The following is a 9,540-nucleotide window of genomic DNA, read 5'->3' on the forward strand; positions in this document are numbered from 1 at the left end:
TGAAAAAGGTTAAAGGAGACGTCAGATGAAAACCCCACTTCTTCTGTGCTATAATGCTATAAAGTGCTATAATCGGGTCCCCGGTGCATCTAGCAACCCAGAAAACGTGAAAAATAAGAACCCAGTAAGTTTGTTTTGGTGTGCCTTTCCCTGCAAGCATGTGAGAAATCGAGCCGTTCAGATTTTACTCCAATTGTGACGTCCAAAGCGGATTTTATTATAATATTACCGCCACTTAATCTACACAGTACCACCCACCGAGCTCCGCCATTGTTGTTTTAACAAGCGACAGCGGTGTACGTGACGCCATAGCTAAAGTTAGTGAACAACATGCAATGTAGTCGCTGCACAGAGTCCAAACCTAGGAAGAGACAGGGGTGGATTTATTTTATTTTTAGTGGAAATCCATCAGAAACCATAAGTAAAAACCTGCTTTGCGCGAATCACTTCAAGCCGGAGTGCTTTTTCAACCTGGGACAGTACAAGCAGGATTAGCTTCAAAGTTGTTCCTCAAGAGGGATCGAGACCGACTGAACGAGACAAAACTGCCGATGTAAGTAATATTTATCAACAGTCTGAATTGATGTAAATGTACCGTATATATAGGAGCATATGATAGCGTATACGTTAGCATATGATAGCGAAGGGAGCTAAGTCAGTCACGGGCTAAATAGAACATTCAAAACCAGTGTTAAACTTACTGTATATAAGTGCAGATGGACACTTGGAGTTTAGCTGTATGTATGTTAATTCATTATGTGCGTTAATATGTTTAGCTGCGGCAAGCTGTTTGTTTTGCTAATGAACAGGGCGAACACTAGGGTTAGTTTAGTTTTCTTCTTCTTCTTTTACTTTCGTTTTAAACGTCTCAAATCATTCGTGCTTAGGCTGAAAAATCTGTCACAGCAAACTAGCTCTCACGTTGTGTGTAACGTTATAACTTGTCAATGACAAGCGCTAAAATCCATGTAATTCCGCTGAGATCTGCAGTGGATTCCGTGGATTTTAGGCAAGCATACATGAACAACGTGAGCGCTGTTTGCTGTGACTGATTTTTTAGTCTCCGGACGAATGATTTGAGACGTTTAAGACGAAACTAACCGCAGAGGAATTCAGGAAATATAATTTAGCTAAACCATTGCCATGGCAGTTACTACACGTGTGTTGTGTTGACACGCCAGACAGAAGGGGGGGTGGGGTTCGCTGTAACTCATTATCAGTTAAAGAGACATGCACCAAAACGGGTTGCTGAGAGCATAGCTGTTTTTGACGAGACAAGAAGGGTTTTGTTTACACAACAGAGTGTTTTTAAGCAAAATATGTTCCAGACATTTCATGAAGACCCTAATAAATCATACCAACTTGTTGAAAGTGCTCGTCTGAGGAGACCTTTAAAGGAATAGTTCACCCAAAAATGCAAATTTACTCATGTCATTCCAAACCTGACTTACTTTCTTCTGCAAAACACAAAAGAAGATATTTTGAAGAACGTTGTTAAAGGGATAGTTCACCCAAAAATGAAAATTTGTCATTGTTTATTCACCCTCAGGTTGTTCCAAACCTGTATACATTTCTTTGTTCTACTCAACACAAAGGAGAATATTTGGAAGAATGTCAGTAACCAAACAGATGTCATCTCCATTTACTGCCGTAGTAGGTAAAACAAATATTATGGTAGTCAATGGGGGATGAGATCTGTTTGGTTACTGACATTCTGAGTAAATATTGACAGAATTTTCATTTTTTCAATTTTCAACCAAACAACACTGGTGCCCATTGACTTTCACTGTATGCACACAAAACCACGGAGACATTTCTCAAAATATCTTATTTTGTGTTCTACAGAAGAAAAAGTCATATACAGATTTTGAATGAAATGAGGGTGAATAATTGATGACATCATTTTTGTTTTTGTGTGAACTACCTATTTAGGAGTTGTGATGAACCTTGCACCTCAAGACCTGTGTAGATGGCACAGACTTAGTTTCGAGAGGCTGTTTCAGAACAATGTGTATAAGGACTTGTGTAGTAAAAATAATGCTACAGTTCAGATACAGTATATGTCGGAGAGTTTCCTTGCTGTTGAGGGGTGCTCAGGGACCCCAGCGGTTCTCAAAGGCGTTTTATAATTACCTGCTCACATGCAAGGACTCTCTTGAAACCTGTAAACCCTGGAACACAGAATCTTGGCCATGCAATACTCTATCCTCCATTTTCCTGTTAAACATACAGACCAACCATTATTAAAGGAATAGTTCACCCAAAAAACTATTCCTTTAAATTTGTTAGCTGATAGGAAGGTTTTGAAAGTTTTGAGGATAATAGAAACACATTGCAGGTATACAGTATGTGCGCATATTTGTCTGTAATGTAGTACTTTGCTAGTTTTAACATCTGATTTAATTAAGATTATAATGGAAAAAATGGTCACAAAAAACATTTTAATGTACTGTGGCCATTGTTTCCAGTAACACCGGTCTCAGGTATATTCATTTATTCGAGGTTTCCAGTCACCCGCTTTGACTGATTGAATATACAGGACTGCTATTAAAGGGTCATGACGTGACACTGAATGATTCGGATGATTTTTGGGAGATAGCAGTGTTGGCATGTGGGCCGCATGTTTGCTGTGGGTGGTGCAGTCTGCTGGATCTGTGCTGGGTTAAGGGTTATTCTCAGATTCAGGAAGCCCTTGTGGGCCACTCCCTGGGCCGGCAGCGGAGAACATTGACCGCAGTGGCTAGCCGAAGCAGAGATGACGGGTTATTCTTGGCTTTATCCTTGTTTGTGAGTTCAAGGTTTTTAAAGGCATAAATACAATTTAAACAAACAATTTAAAGTAACAACACTCATATATTTTTTTAAATGCGCTCAAGAATATTTTCAGGATGGGTTTAAAATTAGCAGTCAAGTGTCAAAAATGAGTGGAAATTTACTTGGGTGAGTAAATAAAATGGTCAGTGGAAGTAGGGAGTCAGCAAGTTCAATGTAGAGTAACAAGCTCTACACAAATATCGAAAGGAAAACATTATCTAAAATATTTAAATAGTTTTAGATATCAATTATTATAATTTATTAATGTCAAACACAGTTTTATGGGCAGTAAACCTTATATTTTTCATTGCCAAGTGTAGCAAAAAGTTATTTTTTAAACAAAATCTCTCTCTCTCTCTCTCTCTCTCTTTCTCTCTCTCTCTCTCTCTGTATGTGTGTTAAGTACTCCAGCATTCAGCATTGATGCAAAAGGCAGGGGGTCACTATGGGATTTACGGTCAATGTCTTCACCACATGGTCTCAGTTAACAACAGAGCCTCTGTCAGTGATACGACTGAATTGAAATAAGTTTAGCTATTTCTTTTTTACCTTCTGGTCAGAGTCTGGAGTTGTTTGTAGGCCTGTGGTGGAATCTGGCTTTAAACACAATATGTGTTGGGCAGCATAATGTAGAGACGTTGCCCAAGAATTCAATCGGAATTTCAAACTTCTGCAGATCCAGTCACAGTCATCTACTAAGTGCATTGTTCTGCTGCTATGAATAAATGTGTGTGTGTGTGTGTGTACTCTCTCTTAGGTTATGAAGAAGTGGTCAGAATTCCCAAAGGATCTGTGTTTATACACATCCAGGAGCTCAACATTTCTCTCAATTACTTGGGTGAGACGATTTTTCATGGTTTTGCCTCAAAAATGAGGCTTTGCACTGTAAAAAATATAAGCTCGAAAAGGTTCTAGTGAAATGCATCTACATTTTTGAGCTCAATTGAGGTTTCATAATTGCATTACTTGTGGCAACAGTCTTTTCAGCAGGCATTTGTAAAATCTTTTTTTTTTATTGTTTTCTTGCCCTCATGTTGTCGAAAAGTAGCATTAACCCTTTCTGTACCCACTGCAGTGTTGAAGAGCAAAGGGGATCAGTACTTTATCAACGGCAAGCTGACCATCGACACGCCACGCCGCTTTGACATCGCAGGGACCACCTTCTACTACCGCCGACCCACCAATGAACCGGAGACCTTGGAAGCACTTGGGCCCACAAACATGACCCTGATTGTTATGGTAACGTTACTGTAGCTCCATGGTGCTGGGTGGTCTGTATATTTGTGCACTGCCTTTATTTGTGGTACAGATCTTGCAGAATTTCGTAAGCTGCCGTGTATTTGGTTTCGGGGGGGAAGTGTTTGGGAAAGCGTCTGGAAAGAACAGCCATTATTTTTGCACTCTTCAACTTTAAATGCCTTGAAATAGTAAATAGCATGAAATTGTAATTCTTAGTGGGAGTAATATACAGTTCTGTTGTTTAACTTTTTGCTCAACATTTAACATTGACTTTAATCCTCTGTTGTTTGTGGTATGTTGCAGGTCTTGGTCCGTGAGGAGAATCCTGGCATCCATTACCGATTTAACCCACCGGTCAATAGAGATCTACTGAGCGGTTACGCCTGGTATTATACATCCTGGTCTCACTGCTCTGCGCTGTGTGCGGGAGGTAAAGTCTTGTGTATTACAGCTTCAACATCTGATCACAGACACACAAAACTTGCACACAAAACTATACATGAATGTGCAAAAGAGACGAAAAGCTGACCAATAAATTCACACAAACAGGATGTACAATTTGCTAGCCTGGGAATTGAACAGTTGCATGCACTATATACTGAGACCACCACAGAGGATGTTGCTAGCTCTGAAGTCACTTCCTGTCCTTTACTTTCTTTTCCCTTTATTCTTTCTTTTAAGTCTTTTGAACTAATGACCCGAATCCATGTTGCTGATAAGAAACCATTAGCTGAGGCGCATAACTATTTGCTGTGAAAACTTAAGCTTTGTTCCAAACAAAGCTTGCCTAGTGTAAGACGGCATTTAAAAATGAGGTTTTTCTTACATTTATTAATTTAGCAGTCGGTTTTATCCAAAGCGACATATAAATGAGAGAGCATTTGTAATGCCATTGTAACCATTGTAAGTGGCTGCTCTTCTCTGTTTCAGGGGTTCAAGTGCAGCAAGTCGTGTGCAAAAAACAAGCTGATCTCTCTGTTGTGTACAACCACTTCTGTGACAAGAAGAACAAGCCCAAAGACAAGAAAAGGATGTGCAACATGGAGCCCTGCCCTCCAACGTGGGTTATAAAACTCCTAAAATTTCTCTCTTCCAGTTTTGCATAAATTAAAATGCAGGTTGTCAATGCGATCTTAGACATATCTTAGTTATATCAGATAACAATGCAGTACAACATGGTGACATCACCAGTGGCTGATGATGAATGAATGAGGCATTTATGATGTGTGGATGATGATGGGCTTGATGTGTGCGTGTGTCAGGTGGAGGACCGGGGAGTGGTCAGAATGCAGCAGGAGCTGTAACGGAGGAGTGCGCACACGGGAGGTTCTGTGTGAGAGGAAGATCTCGGCCACAGAACAGAAAGTCCTGGATGACTCGGTCTGCGGCACCCCACATCCTTCCATGACTGAGCCCTGTCACAACCACACCTGCCCCCCAGAGTGGCAAGCGCTGAATTGGTCTGAGGTAGAGGAACACTAAAGAGAAAAATCTCTCACTTTCTCTCTCTCACTCCCTAAATCTGTCATTGTCTTTCACTCATCTTGCAGTGCACTCCTAACTGTGGTCCAGGTTACCGGTACAGGGTGATTGTATGTAAGAGTGGAGAAAGTGGAGAAACACTGCCTGAGGCAGAGTGCCCGAAAAAAAGCCGCCCGACCACTAGGGTGCGCTGTAACATACAGCGCTGCCCCCCACCTCACTGGGTCACGGGACCCTGGGGAGAGGTAAGACCTTCTCCGGTTAACAACTGACTTTTCTGATGTTTAAAGTTCAAGTAATGTTAGATTATGTCTTGATGAGATGTGAATGGCAGGCGTGTGCTTAGTTCCGCAAACACTTGCCAAGTTTGTAACCTTTTTGAGTTAAAGGTGCAGTTTGTAACAATTTTGCAGTAAAATATCCCAAAACCACTAAACTAGTGTTATATATTTTGTTCAGCTGAGTACTTACAATATCTCAAATGTTTCCAACTACTTGTAAATCGTGAGAAAATCGGCATTCTAAACAGTGACACGGGGCTGTGCAGTCGCCTGTCAATGGCGTCATATCCGCGTTCCCCCTTTGTTACCACCTCTGACGTAGAAAACCGTATGACAACAGTGTCGTGGACAAATGTGGAAGTAGTTTCATGCGTCTAGCAAGCCACTAACTTGTTTCGAGCAGTCACTTATTTATAGACCACAATTATTTGCAACATTTATAAAACTTTACCTCATCCGCTAACATGATTTCTCGTTCCCGTCTGATTGATGGCCATCAGCGGTGGAGTTGAACACAACAGATCCGGCACAGCTATGGCATTGTTGTTGTTTTGATCGTGCGCCCTCTAGCGGCGTTCTTTACAAACTGCACCTTTAAGCCAATGTTCTGTCCCATGTGTTTGCGTTTCAGTGCTTGTCTAAGTGCGGGATGGGTCAAGAAATGCGCTCAGTGCAGTGTCTGACACACACCAGCCAGCCGTCCAATGAATGCCCAGAATCGCTACGGCCTGCGTACACGCAGCAGTGCAAGAGCAATTGTGAATACAGTGGCCCTACAGATAACCCTGAAGGTTAGAGGTTACAGACAGACACAAAGAGACACGTTCTGTATTCAGATTTACATTGACCTAAATGATGTGGTTTGATTATGGTTAGAGCGTTATGGATTATAGCATGTTGAAATGAATCAAACGTGTCTAGATGATATGGCATTTTAACGCATGCACATGTATTTGAACATGTGTACAAATCAAACTTCAAAACTGCATATAAAATCAGGAATAGTTTACCCCAAAACGATCCCCATTGACTTGACCATAGTAATTTTTAATCCTACTATGGAAAGTCAATGGGAACATTTTTGGGGGTCAGAAATACACCTCATCAAAAGGTTTTTAGAGCTGATCTTTGTAGTACATGTGACTGATTTACATTTTTTTGTCTTGCAGAGTGTAAAGATGTGAACACAGTGGCGTACTGCCCCCTGGTGCTCAGGTTCAAGTTTTGCAGCCGCCCATATTTCAGACAGATGTGCTGCAAAACCTGCCAAGGACACTGACCTCTCTCTCTCTCTCTCTCTCTCTCTCTCTCCCCCCCCACCTCTTCCTTCTTGCGTGGCCAAACCGCCCATGCTCAGCATTCCACTGGAGGAGTGTTGTTAACCACTGACTGACTGACATCATTGTAGTAGAGAGTGTGGAAGAAATGAGAACGAAAGAGAGACTTGCGGCTCTCTGTCTCTCTCTCAGACCAGCTGCTTTGGGCCTGTTGCTGTGAATACCAGTCTGTCTGAAAGACCTGTCAGGGTTCTTTTGCTTTCAACGTGGTGCCTTCGCAAATAACCTGGTGTACAGAAACGGGTTTGTGACAATAGTTCTTGTAATGTGATAAAGGAAACTGTTTCTCAACGTTATTTTCTCAAGGGCCGTTCACACTGACAAAAAAGCGACCGATTGTTGAGAGAAGATGTGTAGTGACATGATGACCAGCATTGCACAGTATTGTGACTGGAAGATGTCAGTGTGAGCAGCTTTTAAGATAACAAACAGTATCACTCAGATCATTCGATCGTTTAGATCTCATAAGCTCTCATTCGCCTGTTGGGCTGGTGCTAAGATACTGTATCTTTAAATCTGATGGCCTCACGACTGTTTCCTGATAACGTGCCGTTATCTTATCTTCTGGACCTGTAATGCTTTCACTAATAATCGTAAGGTAAGTGCATCCGTCAAACCTGAAACATTTGAAGTGTTTAGCGATCAGAGAGATTGAGATGTGAGGGCTGTTTTAGCTTACATGTACATTGATGGACGCTGAAGTGGCCAGTGATATTTTAGCTCAGTTGCTTCAACTCAACTTTGCTCTGTTCCTCATTAAAAGGCTTGGAAAGAAATTCACGATGAGCAGATGTTCTTTTTTGGGGGATTCTGAGTCGTGATGTAACCTGTCATATGGTGTCTCATATGTAGTGTTTTATATATATTGAAAGTGACCTTAAACCCAGGTTCCAACCCACAGTTTCCTGCTCTACCCATTAGGCCGCTCGGCCTATGATCATATCGCTTGCAATTAGTTTTCATGCTTTTAGGTTTCCCCTAGTTGTTTACAAAAGCCTAATAGACTTAAAAGATTTGAGAATCCAAAACTTTTAGCTCAAATTTGTCACTAAATCATCTGTCTAAATTTGTTAGGACTGTTTAGAGTTCTAACAGATGTTGTCTCTGTCTTGGATCCTGGCAGCGCTTATCAAATGTTTGATTGAAAGAGCAGATGGCCTCCATTTAATGCTGGTGGCTTATCTGTGGTGCTATAGTATGGTGCTATGTTTTTATTGGTCATAATCTCAAGATTTATGTATTTTTTTTATTGTAGGGATTGCTGTGCTTTTTTTTGCTAAGAAATTATAAGCAAGATTCTATGAAAACTAGAATTATCGTTAAAGTCTCTCTATAGAGGCGCTAAATGCATAATCAGATTTTGGTACAGTTATTACAGTATGTGAAAGACGAACATGTGCTTTTGAAAAAAAGCTTTTTTAATATTTTGCTGTGTTCATACATTTGCAGAAACTGTAGATTTACATTGGATAACACAGTCACATGGTTTTATGTTTTCACATGCTATTCAGTAATATGCTGTTCTGTATCGTGTCGATGTAGTTTGTGTCTGAACTGTAAGTAGACGAGTTGAATTTGAAATACTGAAATAAAAAATGCATTGTGTACAATTTACACCCATTGTATTATTTTGATTGTATTCGTAGGGCTGTTGAACGATTTATTGCGATTAATTGCATCCAGAATAAGAGTTTATGTTTACATGATATATGTCTGTGCACTGTGCATATTAATTTTGTATTTATAAACACATATACATGCATTGTATATATTTCAGAAAAACATAAAAATGAATAAATGTTTATATATATATATTAATTAATATTAATATATACATGCACATATTTCCTAAATATATACATGTATATGTACGTCTATGTTTATAAATATAAAATAAATATGCACAGTGCACAGACATATATTATGTGAATGCAAACTTTTATTCTGGATGCGGTTAATCGCGATAAATCGTTAAAAAGCCCGGTATGTGGTCACCTACATTAATTTCACTCTAAATGTCAGATGTGTCCCATGCAAACCTCACATTTGTAAGTTCCACCCCTTTGTCATGACATTGGTGTTTAAAGGGACAGTTCACTCAAAAGTAAACAGTGTCCCCACTTATTTACCTTCATTTTGTTTATTCCCTTATGACTTTATTCTTTTCTAGTATGAAACAACATTTTCATATGGTTTTTAATCACTCATTATTTTTATTTGACTTCATACACTAAGGTACAGCATTCCTTTAATATAGGCTTTGGGCATCCCTGGCCCTGTCCAGAATTTCTCTCTCTCTGTCTCTGCCATTTTATGCTACTAAAGCACCATGATTTTGTATTGAGAACCGAATAGAGATGTTTAAATGCTGTTGAGGGTGTGTTCAG

The 9,540-nt window shown here is 40.0% G+C and overlaps 1 protein-coding gene across 1 annotated transcript in view; it reads left to right on the forward strand.

Moving 5' to 3' along the window:
• adamts10 (ADAM metallopeptidase with thrombospondin type 1 motif, 10) overlaps nt 1-8,746 on the forward strand; it is a 35,519-nt gene extending 26,773 nt beyond the window's left edge. Inside the window, exons 18-25 of the mRNA XM_057356749.1 lie at nt 3,572-3,652; nt 3,890-4,053; nt 4,357-4,483; nt 4,984-5,113; nt 5,316-5,520; nt 5,604-5,780; nt 6,448-6,607; nt 6,986-8,746. Of these exons, the coding sequence (XP_057212732.1) occupies nt 3,572-3,652; nt 3,890-4,053; nt 4,357-4,483; nt 4,984-5,113; nt 5,316-5,520; nt 5,604-5,780; nt 6,448-6,607; nt 6,986-7,095 (1,154 nt within the window). The 3' untranslated portion in view covers nt 7,096-8,746. The remainder of the gene's footprint in view (nt 1-3,571; nt 3,653-3,889; nt 4,054-4,356; nt 4,484-4,983; nt 5,114-5,315; nt 5,521-5,603; nt 5,781-6,447; nt 6,608-6,985) is intronic.
• The last annotated feature ends 794 nt before the right edge of the window (nt 8,747-9,540 follow it).

This window comes from Triplophysa rosa, linkage group LG17 (genome assembly GCF_024868665.1).
Source record: "Triplophysa rosa linkage group LG17, Trosa_1v2, whole genome shotgun sequence".
NCBI classification, from domain to species: Eukaryota; Metazoa; Chordata; class Actinopteri; order Cypriniformes; family Nemacheilidae; genus Triplophysa; species Triplophysa rosa.